General features: G+C 45.8%; 1 protein-coding gene across 1 annotated transcript in view; it reads right to left on the bottom strand.

Annotated features, from left to right (window-relative positions):
- LOC114210498 (guanylate cyclase soluble subunit beta-2-like) overlaps positions 1–14,303 on the bottom strand; it is a 60,949-nt gene that overhangs the window by 10,949 nt on the left and 35,697 nt on the right. Inside the window, exons 7-14 of the mRNA XM_028104772.2 lie at positions 13,867–13,971; positions 12,538–12,641; positions 10,779–10,995; positions 8,898–9,218; positions 6,383–6,531; positions 5,695–5,841; positions 3,320–3,474; positions 222–373 (exon numbers count right to left, since the gene is read on the bottom strand). Coding sequence (XP_027960573.2) covers positions 222–373; positions 3,320–3,474; positions 5,695–5,841; positions 6,383–6,531; positions 8,898–9,218; positions 10,779–10,995; positions 12,538–12,641; positions 13,867–13,971 — 1,350 coding nt within the window. The remainder of the gene's footprint in view (positions 1–221; positions 374–3,319; positions 3,475–5,694; positions 5,842–6,382; positions 6,532–8,897; positions 9,219–10,778; positions 10,996–12,537; positions 12,642–13,866; positions 13,972–14,303) is intronic.

Genomic DNA, 14,303 nt, shown 5'->3' with positions numbered 1-14,303 from the left:
GGCTGGGCCCACCAGCCCAGCTCAAGGAACATCAGACTATCCAGGATGCAAGTGTTCATCCTGGTTGCTCTGATCCTTGGGAGCTTCGACCGAATGGAAGGGGGTGCAACGGATGATACCCTTGCTGACCCTGCATAACTAAGGGCCACACGAAACAAATCCAAGGTTGTTAGTGGAAAAAATATCCCAGCACTGAGATGTGGCTTTTCCTTTACGCTCACCCTTGCGATCACGCAGGCTTTGAGGTCTGCCCATGATCTCGTCCTCTGAGGCATGCAGGTTCCGGATCAGGAAGTACGTGGTCATTTTCCCTTTACCTTTCACTTCGATTTCACCCCTCTCAATTATTTCAAAGCCTTGATTTTCCAGAGCGCTGCACAGAGGGGGGGAAAATGCACCAGATATCAAAGATCACAGGTCTGCAACTTGAGAGTTGGCTACAATGGAGAGGGTGATTCAGGAGGAGTCTGGGTCCCAGGGCACACAGAGGATTGCTCGGGGGGAGGGTGATCCCAGGACATTAGCCAGTCCTGCTAAGTGGGGCAAGGAGAGGAGTATGAAGCTCAGACACGCTGAACAGGGTGCCAGAGGCAGAGTGAGAGCATAGGGGACCCACCAAAATCCTGTGACCCTACCCCTCCTTTCCTCCCTCCAACACACTGCTCATACCCACAGCCCGCACGCTGCAGCAACCATGTCCTCTCTGCCCGTGTGTGCACCAGCCCCATGCGGTTCTGAAACAGGAGGCTCCTAGGAAATCAGCACTCCTTTCCATCCTCCCCAAGCACCCCATTACCCCATGTGGTCATGCTCATTCTCACTCCCCAGGCTTTCTCCATGGCCCCTGGCTGCCAAGGAACCAAAGAGAAGAGTATGGGGAGGGGACCATGAAAAGAGACAGAGCTATGGGATAACTGTGAAATGTTTGCTTGTTCCTTTATTTACTGGCGGCTGCCAGGTGTTGGAGAGAAACCACAGAACAATGCAGACCAGCCATGTTTCCAGTTCATGGTCAGGTGCCTCAGCCAGCTCTTGGCATTCACCGACCTTCCCTGGTCCTTGGCCAGTTCCGTGGAGATTTCAGACCTTCACCGGTTTCCTCTAGTTCCCCCACTTGGCACCTGCCCTCCTCACTCTCAAGTTGCTGGCTGTGCCTCCTACTTTGTGACCTTTGTGCTTCTTCTATAAAATTGTAACCATTTATAGGCAAGACCCCACAGCTTCTCACCCCCCCCCGACCACGCTTCCCTTTTTCCCCAGTCTCCTGAGGATGAGGTGACTCAGAGGATGTCTTGTGCAAGGGCACCTGATCGATCTATGCTCCCTTCCCACCTCCTCAAGGGCTGGCCCCATCAGCCACCTCGCCCCTTCCCTTCAGTTCCCACCATTTGTGTCCTCCCCTCAACCCATAGCCTGCTAAGGTCTCTTCCATCCTAAACAGAAGCAAAAACCTTCCCACTTTATTATCTCCTGCTTTAATCCCATACATTCTCTCCCTTGAATCCTTAAACTCATTCCACCACAGCCGCGTCTGATAGTGTCCCTAAAACTTCTGGTGCATATGTTTCTGTCCTTGTTACTATTTTGATATTTTTGTTCAATTCCTCCTCCCTAAAAATACCCAAAGGGGTGCTCGAACTCTGCCTGTTCCTTCTTTTTTCTCCTGCCTCTTAATGTGGGCTCGTCTTCATCCACCTACCACTTAAATGTTTGCTCTTTGCACTATTCTTCTCCCGCTGCATCCTTCCCCAGGTGATGTCCTCAATCTCATGGCTGAATTGCCACCTATATGTTGCCTTCTCCAAGTCGGGATCCCCAGCCAACACCTTGACTCCAACTTTCACCCACCCATGTAATGGCACCTCTACCTCAGATGCTCCAGAGTACCTTTGAATTCAGCACTTCCCAGGCTGAATTCATCATCTGCCTCTGTGAACTAGAAGCTGTCCTATCTCTGGTGGTGAGATTCAGGTCCCTGTCACCCAGCATGGAGGTCTGGGAGACATTCAAGGCGCTTCCCTCTTTCTCATTCTCCATTTCTAGCAATTACCAAGCTCAGCTGATTTTACTTTCTCCTGAACTCCCACCACCAGTGCTCCGGTTCAAACCCAATACCTCACGGGCCTTCTCTTTCCCATTTCCTGATGCTTGAATCTGCCCTTGCGTGGTCTTGAGAGTCAGCGTCAAATAGGACCCTGACCCCACCACTGTCTCCAGTCTCACATTCCCTGGGGCTCTTCTTCACCTACAGCGAGCACCCTTGCTCTTTGACGGGGAACACCCGGCTCCCACTGCTTTCTGCTTCATGTCTTCCACTCCAGCAAGCTAAATTGTTCGTAGTTCCCTGTTCCTACTCTCAATCTGTGCTTGTACTGCTGGTTTTTCACTCCCCAAACCTCAGCTTTGGCTAAACTCCTACTCTGAACTCCTTGTTCAAAATCCAGCTCAGGAATCTCCTCCCCCACAAAGGATTTCTTTACTGGGTTCGGCACCCTCGCCTAGGCTCCCAAGACACATGCTCAAATTACCTCAGGCCCAAGAGTCCAGTGGTCAAAGCCGGGCCTCAGAGCCTGACCCTCGGGTTGTATCTGGGCTCTTTTCCTTCCTAGCCTACTTGGGACCTGGGACACGTTATTAACCTTTTTGTGCCTGACTTTTTTCTCTCATCTGTAGATAAGAATAATAATAGTACATTTTCATAGAGCTGCTGCAAGAGCAAATGAACTTACATATGTAAAAGAACTTAGAACAGAATTCGGCTGGCCTCCGGTAAGTTCTAAAATAATACTTGTTTTATGCTTATCTTTATCATTGTACTTAGCACGCTTTCAAAATAATTCTTTGTCGAGTATTTTTTTCTTTTTCTACTAGACCAAGTGTCAGCACACTTTTTTTTTTTTTTTTTTTTGTAAAAGACCAGGTAGTAAATAATTTCAGCTTTGCAGGCCATACAGCCTCCACCACAGCTACTCAACTCTGGGGTTGTGACATGAAAGCAGCCATAGATAACGAGGAAATTAAAAAGCGTGACTGTGTTCTAATAAAACTTTATTTACAAAACAAGCAGCAGGCTGGATTTGGCCTATGATTGTACTTTGCCAGTCCCTGCTTTAGATCATAAGCTCCTTGGGAGCGAATCTGTCTTATAGTAGAGGTTCAATGGTATTTACTGTCCGACACAATGTCTTCTGTAAGCCTGGGTGGCATGGAAGAAGAACCATAGGTCTCCTTCGTAACCCCCATCCCATGGCAGCTAGGCACTCTGTGCATTCTGGAAGTAGGGGAAGTCAAAGGAAGGCATGAATACTTGGTTGGCTACCTGTAGGCAGTGGGACTGAGGTGCACTTTGTCAGGAAGCCCGTGACTTTCCATCCTAGAAGCTGTGTTCACAGTGTCACCAAACAAGCAGTACCGGGGCATCTTGTCTCCCACCACACCTGCTAGGACTGGTCCCGTATGGATGCCAACTCTGATCTGCACAGAGAGAACGTCACTGAAATGGGACCATCGAATACTCTTGCTTTTCTTTTTAAATCGAGGTACAATTTACATAAAATAAAAAGACAGATCTTAAGTAGTTAGCTCCATGAGTTTTGACAAGAGCATATAGCCCTGTAGCTGCCATCCAAAATAAAATACAGCCTACTTTCATGACCTCACAAAATTATCTTGTGCCCCTGTCCGGTGAAGTTCCATCCCTCTCTGCAGGGGTAACAACTTTCTTCTTTCTTTTTACCAAAGATGAATTTGCCTGTTCCTATAGGAAAAGGAGCCTGTCAACTACCAAGTAACACTCCCTCGTGCATAGTAGGACCTCAGTACCTGTAGATTGAAGGCTATGTGAATGAAATAATAGAAAATCTCCAAGAGTACTATCTTATCTCAATTCTCTTGAGAGAGAAATGTTTCAAGTCCTTTTCCCTACTTCCTTAAATAAACCCACAGGGTATTTGTTTCTGGTGGATAGTTAATGATGCTCCTAACCATGTCCCTATTCTTACCTTAAACTGGGTAACATCTTTTCCTGTTTTCTTCTTGGCAAATCCACCGTGAGAGTGTCCAGGAATTCACTGTTTGATTTCGTTCTTATTGGTGTAACATTACCGTCATCTGCAGCTATGCTTCTTACACACACACACACACACGCACACAACCCTATACACACACACACTAGTTACACAACGGTAATTTGCAATTTTTTTTTCTCAGTGGCTTATATTACAGCCCTTTAACTTAAACACGATCTCTTATCTGACCTTCTTATCTCATTCCCTCCTTCTCTCCCATCTTGATTTTTCATTGGGCCTTTTTTTCAACAGATGTATCTCTGTGTTTTTGATGGGCCGAGTATTGTGGATGTGTTCTTCCTGTAACTACCTAAAAGCAGCTTTTGCTCAGAAGGCTACAGTGGGCACAATAACCAGAACCTGCAGCATTTCTCAGTGCCACACTCATCATGAGGGGCAGTGGAATGCATCTTCAGAATCTCCTCCATAGGGGTTGTAATTTAGAAAAATCGTATTCCATCTTAAAGTTGTCTTTATTTATTTTGAATTGGCTGGGTAGTTTATCTTGAAGAGCTGCCTGCCAGAAACAGAGAAGGGATTAAATTTTAAACCACAGAAACACTGCTCAAAGACATCTCAGGGCAGCTAGGATCTGCTGAGCAGACAGAAGAGGACACCTACTTTTCATCTCCAGAATTCTCCATCTTTTATAGTGTGAACAAACTTCCATGCTTGGAAGAGTAGGTTCCTGTGAGAGAGGTGAGCAGATGTCTCACTCAGGGCCACGTGGTGGGAGGAAAGCTATTCTAAATATCTCATGGCACCCTGGTGTCTAGCCTACTGCTGAGGGCAGTTTCCCCCCTAAGCCTGATCCCTGAACCTTTGAGAAGGCATGTCAAATACACAGTTTCCCTTGGGGTGGGAAGGGGTTGGCTATTAAGTAAACCTGAACCACTTGTTGGATTGAATGCCCAAATTAAAAAGCCAGAATTATAGGGCGCCTGGGTGGCTGCCTGCTCCTTGGGAGCCTGCTTCTCCCTCTGCTTCTCTCTCTCTCTTTCTCCCTCTCTCTCTCTCTCTCTCTCCCTCTATCTCTCATGAATAAATAAATTAAAAAATTTTAAAAAGCCAGAATTATAAAAAAGCCAGCTATCAAAATGGGTTGAGCCCTGCAGAGTAAATGGAGAGACGTGCTCAGCACTATGGGCAAAGAGGCTTGCAGTAAATCCCATGAAAATCCCAAGCTCCAAAGCCTCCTCTGAAATTTAAGAAAAGTTGGGATGATGATATCCTTACTATTATCTTGATTACTTAGAACATGTGCAAGAGAAGACAAGAGTTGGGAGAAATTACCCATTTTATTTTATTTTTTTTAATATTTTATTCATTTATTTATTAGAGAGCAAGAGAGAGAGAGAAACAGCACGAGAGGGGAGAGGGTCAGAGGGAGAAGCAGGCTCCCCGCTGAGCTGGGAGCCTGATGTGGGACTCGATCCCAGGACTCCGGGATCATGACCTGAGCTGAAAGCAGTCGTTTAACCAACTGAGCCACCCAGGCGCCCCGAAATTACCCATTTTAATCACTGTTAACATACCCAGTAACCATCTGAACAGACTAATAAGCAGAATTCTACTTGTGTGTGCGTGAGATGCTTAGTATTCAGCAAAGTACTCAATTTCTCTCTACCTGGATGGGTTCTCCAGTAATAGGATTCATGACTTCTTTTGCAGAAATTCTCATCCCCAAGGCAAAGTTAGCCACTCTTTGAGCATGGCTTCCAATAGGCACCGGTACGCCCCCCACCACCATGTAAGCATCTCCTATTGTTTCCACCTGTAAGGGGGAAAGGGACATTCAGAGGGTCTCCTTAATGCATTAAACATATGACTAAATACTTTTATCATTTTCCGTGTATTGACAGAAGGACCATATTAAAGCTGGTGGTTATTTGCCAGGAGGATGAGGAGCATGAGGGAAGGGGGAAGAAGAAAAATGATTCCACAAACAACCATGAGAGAGCCCAAAGGCCTTTCTGCTTCTGGCAGAAACAAGTTCCAGAGGAGAAAAAGCCCCTGGGTTAGTGTATGATGGTATATATTAGATATACATTATTTAGATTAGACTTTTTGCTGAATTCAAGGGGTAGAATTATTCCCCGGGAAAACAGGGTGCCCTTCAAAGGCATTTTAGCACTGAGTATTATAAAAGGATTTCTAAAAAAACTAAAATTCCTAAAATAGCTCCAATTCCCTTTTGGGTCTCCCTGCTCACCCCACTCCCATCCACACCAAACTGCAGACCAGCGAAGATCAGGGAGGCTGAGCTCTTGCCTGAGCACACCGTGGCACACAGCCCACGATTCGCAAGCACTTACTTTGTAGACCTCGTGGACACTGGTTAATCTGTCAAACTTGGAGTACATTGAATTCAGCATCTTCACTATTTGGATAGGTTGGCAGGCAGCACAGATGTTAGTGAATGTCACCACATCACTGAAAAGAATCGTGCAAGTTTTAAATTCTCCTGCAACATAAACCAAGTGTCAGTGATAGCCAAGGATATGGAATAATAATCCTATGAATTCTAGATTCAGGTGCCCCTTGGGAACCAAGTCTGACTGTGCCCTGGGGAGAAGGAGCCGGATGCCATTCAGCCAGCAGACCTTCCCCGAGGGCCCGCTATGAGCCAGTCATCATGCGGGGAGAATCACCCAACAAGAAGCGGACAGCACCTCGGCCCATGAGCTCCCAGTCCAGTGGAGGAGACATAAGCGTAATCGAACACCCTGTAAGGTGTGATGAGAGGCATGGCAGGACAGAAATGGGCTGGGTGGCCACTGGCTGACAGAGAAGCCCTTGGCAGGTAGGCTGAGGCAGAGACCCAGGGGCAGGGCTGATAGAGACTGGTCACCATGACGTGGTGAGTTCTGCTATCCAAGTATGGTGAGAAAGCCGCCATATCCTCAGCACATCCTCCTAATGCATCAGGCTGCTTCCGGTCCTGAGAATTTCCATATAGCAGCTAGATGATCTGTTTAAGTCAGACCCCCAACTCCTCTGCCTCACATCCATCGACTTCCATCACACTGAGACTAAAACAGAAAATGCTTACCGTGGCCAATAAGGGGCCCCCTCTGTCCCCGCCACCTCTCTGACCCCATGCCTCGGCGTTCTCTCTGACTTACTCCACTCCAGCCACACTGACCTCCTTGGGGTTCTCAAGTCCCTCCTGCATAGGGCCTTTGCACCTGCTGCTTCCTCTGCCTGACCCCTCATTTCTCAAATATCCAAGGAGCTCTGTCTCATATCTCACATGTAACCACCTCAGTGAGAACTTCCTTTCCCACTCTCTCTGAAATAACAGTCCCTCGACTCTACCCTTTTAGCCTCAATCCTGCCCCCAAGCCCATATGCCTTACATGGCCTATTTTATATGGGATTGTTTATTTGCTTATTGCCTGTCTTCCCCCACTGGACTATAAGCTCCATGAGATGAGAGACTTTTCTGGTCTCTGCTATACCCCCAGCACCTAGAGCAGGGCCTGGCACATAGTAGATGCTCAGTAAATATTTGTGGATGACTGAATGTATGACTCCTTGAACAGAGCTGGGTACTTTCTGTGTTATTTATACCTCTGGTAATAATCTCCTATTCATGTAACTTTCTCTTCCCTTTGGCTTCTGGCCTACCGTTCTCTCTTCATATTCTCCCTACCTTTCTGATCTTGTTTTATATATTCCACTGGCTTTTCTTCCTTCTTAAATAACAGGTGTTCCCCAAGCTTCAATATTTAACCCTCTTCCCTTCTTTACCTCTCGCCCCCAGATGACCTTAATTATATTTCATACCATCTGTGATTAACCACCTTCTTCATGCTGCCTCACCTTCGCTCCTGTCATCCCATTCTCCTGCAATGCCTCTCCGTTCTTCTTGGGTTCTTTTGTATGTTTGTTTGTTTGTTTGCTCAAATAGAGTCTCAAGGTTTAACTCAAGTGCCATAGACTTTATGTAAAGCCTTATAGCCCCTGACCTTGTATCTTTCTCTCCGACTTCTACTTATTAACTTCCCTAGCATCTGTTTCCACACCTTTGTTACGGACAAAGTATGAATTCTGGAGTTAGAGGGACTTCTGATTGATTTTCAGCTCGTTTACTCATAAACTGGGGTGAATGTAAATTCACTCAGCTGTTTGGGATAATAACACCGCCCCTCATTGAAATGTTCAGAAAATTAAATGAAATGGCCTATATGAAAATGTCTAATCCAGATCCTGGCACAATTATGGCTCCTTAATGCACACGAGTTTCCCTTCCTTTGGCTACCCCATCCCCCATGAATATATCCTGTACATATCTGTCAAACCCACAAGAGTATGAACTCCTTTGGGTCCTCAAGACCTGACAGCACTCTGGCATTGATTGGCTTTGCCACTTGTGTCTGGGGGTGAACACACACCACTGACAAATGGAAAGTGAATTCAGAGTAAACACAGCATCCTTCCTCCCAGAACTGTCCTTAGAGGCACCCCATGATTTAGGTCAAGTGCAGGCGTGTTATTTCCGGTTCGAGGAAAGAACTCTATTCGCGGTCCCCGACAGAGGCCAGTCTCAGGCCACACTTCCAGGTCTTAGAGAACGTGATATAAGCTGACAGGAATTTTTATTTAATCCATATTTCGCAGTTGTATTCTTTCTATTATTACTAATATTGGGAGAAGAAAACTGAGGACACACAGCTTATGTAACCAGCCCAAGCTCATGTCGCTGACAAGTGATGGAGCCAGAATTCAAAGCTAGATCTGTCCTGTTTCAGAGCCTGTGCCCTAACCGCTGAGGAGCACTGCCTCTTCTTGCTCAGAGGTCCCCATGAAGAGAAGGGAATGCTCTACCTGCGGCAACCTTTTTGCCCTCCTTCAGCTGGTTGGCCACATGTTTGGGCAGCATGGCATAAAGCAGGGTCTCTGTTTTCTTCTTTTCTATGGCCAAGTGCTTGGAGAGGACCCGCAGCTCCTCCTTCTTCCTCTCCAGCTGGTTGGACAGCTCAATCTCAGCCAGTCGCTGCTGGTTCAGGAGGATGAGATCCCTGGTGGTATCATGGGGGGCGATGTCAGAGAGGTGCATTTTACACTCCTCCAGCTCCTGCAGACTGCGGAGCTTCGGGGAGCACATGTATAACATGCAGCGCATGGACTCCATCCAGAGCATCTGGCCTTCCCATCATGGAGAGAAATGCGACAACATAGCACGTCACTAACAGGTGAGTGACGTCACCAGATCGTCACCCACACCGTATGCCCTTGAATCCCCTGCACAGTCTTACTCCTTCCCTTTCAGCCACATTTCTTAAGAGCTTAATCTAGACTTCCTGTCTCCACTTACTCATCTTCCCTGTCTCACAGCACCGTTTTTTACTCAGAGGTGGCCCCGTCCCTACTTCCAAGACACCTACTCCAACACGAGTCTGTCTCTCCCCCTTCCTGAACCCTCTTGCTGTTGGGTGGTGTAATGCAGAAACCCCCTCCCTGAAACCACACTTCCGGAGACTTCCCTGACACTGCTTTCTCTCTGAGATTCCCTTGACTTCTTTCCATTTTTCCTCTAGGGTTTTTTTTGCTCATTCCTTCAGTGCTGGTGTTCCCCAGGGTTCTGTCTGAGTGTTCTCTCTTAGTATCCCACAGCGGCACCCTACATCATGCTGACAATGAATCTGAATTTCCAGAGAAACCCTGCTTCCTGGACTCAAGGTACATAGTTCCTTAAAAATAGATATGTTTATTATTTTATTATAAAAGCAGTACGCATGCATGGCAGAGAAAGAAAAAAGTTGAAGAAAATAATAAAAGTCATCCATAATCACACCACTCAGGTGATTACTAAAAACTGGGGTTATCTGCCATCTTCTTTTTGTAATCTGAATTTTTCATTTAAAATTTATATAAATAGCATAAATATGGATATGATCATACCTTTTTGCTGCCTACATTGATTATACCCTATTTTATTTAAGCAACTAGCTAGCATGGCTTATATTATTTCCCTTTTATCAGTCTATAAACAACATGGCAATGGCCAAGTTTAAGGTAAGTCATTTTGTATGATCATGGCTATTTTGTTTAGGATATAATCTTAGACAGGGAATTACCGAGACAAAGAATGTGCTCATTTTTAACATTTTGGATGCATATTGCTAAAATGCCCTCTAAAATGATTGCGACAATTTATACTCCCATCAACAGTGATGTTTTTTAATTACTCGTCAATATTTACACATGGTTGTCTGCAACTAAACTCACCTTCAGTCCCCTCTGCCAATCTGTTTATTTCCTTGCACGGGTACCTAACCCAGGCTATGAGCAGGGAACACTATTCTGGGCACTGAGGAGACAGCAGGAACTCAAACCGGCCAAGTCCCTGCCCCCAAGGAGTTCACAGCATATATTTTTCTCAGCTAATTACACCCTTATCACCCAGTTACCCAAGCAAGAAAGCTAATCATTCGCCTCAGTATTCTTTCTCTTTTGCAACCCCGACATTCAATCCATTCAGTTGCCAACTTCTGCCTTAATTCTCTCCTGAATCTGTTCCTCAGTGACCACCCCAGCACCACCACTTGGGTGCACTTGGGGCTTTAAAGCTTCTCACCAACTCTCCAGTGGCAGCCTCCCGCTTTCTATCCACTTTTTTTGAGAAAACTGGAAAACTCTGCCTGGTCCCTTTCTGAGCAATGGCCCAAATGGCGGAGAGCGATGGGGAAGGGGTGAGTTCCTTACCTCGGAGTTTGAGTGCAGGCTGACTTTTCCTTGCCTCAGGCATCCTTTCTCTTCGTGCCTTCAGGACAAATTGGCTGTTGATAAACTTGCAGATGCTGAAAATGTTGAAGGTAACTTGGGGATGAATGATGGAGAAATACTCATCTAATTGAATCTTCTGGGTTTGGAGTCCCGGGACATACTTCTGAATATTCACTCCAGCTTGCTTGACCCTCAGCTATCCACAGAGGACAGATGTAAGACAGGGAAACAGAGAGCAAACTGCACCATACCCTTTCCCTTGGAAATACCATTCTGCATGCTCTGTGACTCACTAAGGGGGAGAAAGGGTCAGTGATGGAAAAGACACCATAGAAATAATAAATCTTAAAATTAAAAAAAAAATCAAATCAGCAGCTAATCTCTGAAAGAGTAAAGGATAGTATGGGGTGCTCAAAAGCATATCTCTGACTAACAAGAAACAGAGTTTAAAGTCTCAATTGTGCTAATGGTTCTTCCCTAACTGTGGGATTTCTCTGTCTCTGTCTCTTTGTCTCTCTCTTTGACTCTCTCCCTCTTCCCTCCCCTTAGAATTCATTAATAAAGAAACTAGCAAATTCTCTAGCTTAGATCTGACACCCAGGCCTGGGTGAAGGAGTCCATCACAGACATGAGGAGACATCTTTCCCTGCTATCTCCAGGGAACACTCGGAAGGAAGAAGCAAAATGAGTATCCTGTATATAAAATGTCCAATGTCTACACAAGTTGCCCCAGAAAACAACATCACTAACCATAGGCTGTCTGTTAGGTTACAGAAATCAACTTAACATTATAGAATAACTACCATTAAATTTCTGTTCTTGTTATTCTACGCCCAAAACTTAAAAAGAAAAAGGAGTTTTAAAATGCATCAGAATTTAAAACATTAATGGTAGCTATAATAATATCCTCATGACACTAGGGAAATACCAGAGCACATTGCTTTATAATTCCCTGGTTGTTTCTTATAGGAGTGTTTGATTTCCTCAGTTAGAACAATTCTTTGCAAGCAGAGTTGACCTTCAAATGAGTAAATTTCATAGAACCCTTATCCAGCAATCAACTGGCAGGTGATTTTTCAAACATGTCTCTGCATTCAAATATATCAGAGAAAATCGCAATTACCTGAAGCCATTTTAACTAATATTTTTGACCAAATTTATTTTGCCTAATTGCCCTTTAAGTGAGCTCATAATCGATTCGATTGACATAATTTTATCCAAGGAAATTGATAACAACCAAATATTTTCCATTAATGGTCATCCTCACAACTCCCACAAAACAGTGGCATGAGTTGGCACAGACCTCTCCCCTGCTTTAAAGATGCAGAAAGAGAAGCTTGGTGGGATTGAGACGTCCACAGTGGCCACAAGGACGGCAAGGAGTCACATCTAAAATTTCACCCTGTCATTATTGACTGTGTTCTTTCGTCTCTTGGAGGCATGAACTTTGGTGTCACTTCCTTTTTCTCTAATGACAAACCTTCCCTGTGCACTCACTAGTCTAGACCCCTTGGTGCTGCTCTTGACCCCTACATATGGAGAAGAGCCTGCATTCTGGTTTCTGGAGGATGCCAAAATGAAAAAGAAGTCAATAGTCATGCCAGACTAAATCCTAGTCTCCCAAACCCTAGGGACTCCTCAGGGACTTGAAGGTCCCCACCAGCCATGAAAGACTATATGACATATTCCCTTCCCAGCTTAACCCTAATCCAAGCTACAGAGGGAAAGGGCCTCTTACTGATTCATCAAACACAATGTGGAAAGGAAAAGCACTGCAGAACGTCTTCTGTTCAATCCAGAGCCGCTCAGGATAAACTGGCACAAAGGTGTTCACAAGATGCCCTGGATGTAGGAAAAGAGAGTCCTGTTCATAAGCAGCTCACACCACCAACCTGGTACAGAGCAGAGCTCAGGATAGTGTCTTAAATGTTTCATGGGCAAAGAGCAGTCCCCACTCTCCATCACAGACTCCCTCAGCATCTCCAGATGGCCACAGCAATTCTCCCAAATTAAAACAAACAGAAAACTTGCTCCTGGGTTGAGAAGCAACCCCCCCACCCCCTGCCAAGTTTCTGCCTGCTGCTGAAGAGTTTCTGGGCCAATTGAGTATGTCTCGCCATGAAAACAGAGCCGGCATTGAAACGGTGACAGCCAGACAATGAGCCAGCAGAGCAGAGCGTGTGTGCCCGGCCCAGCGTCAGGGACATTTGCCATGGAGCTTTTTAGACTGACAGTTTTGGGTGGCACATGAAAATTTAACCAACAGCCCTATTTGGCAGGGGGTAGAGATTCGAAATGGAGCCTTTTTGATATGAAAATCTCCCAGACAAAGGATGTCAATTGCGTGTTTGACTCACTTGCCATGGCTTGAGGGACTCAAAATGCAGCCTTTTGAGCCCGGCAGACCTCCTCCCAGATGCATTGTCACCATGACCCATGGGGCATGATGGGGAGGGCTCTAGCTCAGGGCTCCCAGTGGGGCGGGGCTCTCCTTCTGGCTCAGTCATTAGTGCTGATCATGAGACAAGCTCGGTGTCAACAAGGGCACCTTCAGAGCCTGATGCCTTCATTTTTCACGCGGAAGATGAAGGACCTTGTTCAGGGCCATACAGCAACTCAGGGACAGAGCTAGAAATCTGCTTTCTTGGCTCCTGATCCAGTGTCCTTTGCACTACTGGACACCATGGTTATTAAGTGCAGACTTCTAGGCCAGAAATGCATCCCAGTCCAGAAGGCCCAAGAAGCTATAGAAAATTCATTGTTCTTGAGAATGTCGGTGCTCATCCTCCTCCCTTTCAACACAGTGACCAACTGGGACTGATGCCCATCCTCTCTCCAGTGGCTTTTCCCGATTACTGGGGAGACTGTCTCTGTGTCACCCAGCACAAATAAAAGGGGCGAAGGAAGGCAAGTTAGAGTCTGATGTTTTAAAGTTAAAAATCATGCCTGCCAAAGCCAAGCTCTGCAGAGATCAGTGACATCATAATCATAGAAGACTTTGCCCATTTGTGTGCACCAAGCAACTATTCTGCTCTGAGAGCCAAGGTCGGGAGAACAGCCCACTCACCTTTTCCAAACATGACTATACTTCTCACAATTTCCCAGTGCGATTTCTTCACAGGACAAACAGAGACACTCAAATATTTCTCTTTCATCCTAAGGAAAGCCGCTTCTGGGGCCTGTAGATGGCAGGGAGAGAAGCACATGTTTCTGGTCATGTGACTGGTCATGTGACCGGAGAGGCACAAGCCCCATTTGCTGTAATTGGGACCAGAGGAATAGCAAGGCCTTGCAAGGTCAATTTTAGCAAGACTTTGTTATCCCTGAGATTTTTATCTAGTTAATCCTCATGTTGTTTCTCTGCCAAAGGCCGCAAGGACTTTTTACAAATCTCAAGATAGCGCTGGCAGAAAGTTTACACGTGAACATCTTCTCTTCTTGTGGTTGAAGATTCTGTAGTGAACAGACTCTGAGGGGGGCTTTGAATGCTCTAAGATATAAATA

Source organism: Eumetopias jubatus, unplaced genomic scaffold (assembly GCF_037043125.1).
Source record: "Eumetopias jubatus isolate StellerSeaLion01/CBP00866 unplaced genomic scaffold, mEumJub1_p1.0 scaffold_3, whole genome shotgun sequence".
In the NCBI taxonomy this organism is placed as follows: Eukaryota; Metazoa; Chordata; class Mammalia; order Carnivora; family Otariidae; genus Eumetopias; species Eumetopias jubatus.
Note: the sequence above shows the minus strand (reverse complement) of the source record. Positions and strands in the feature narration are given on the sequence as shown.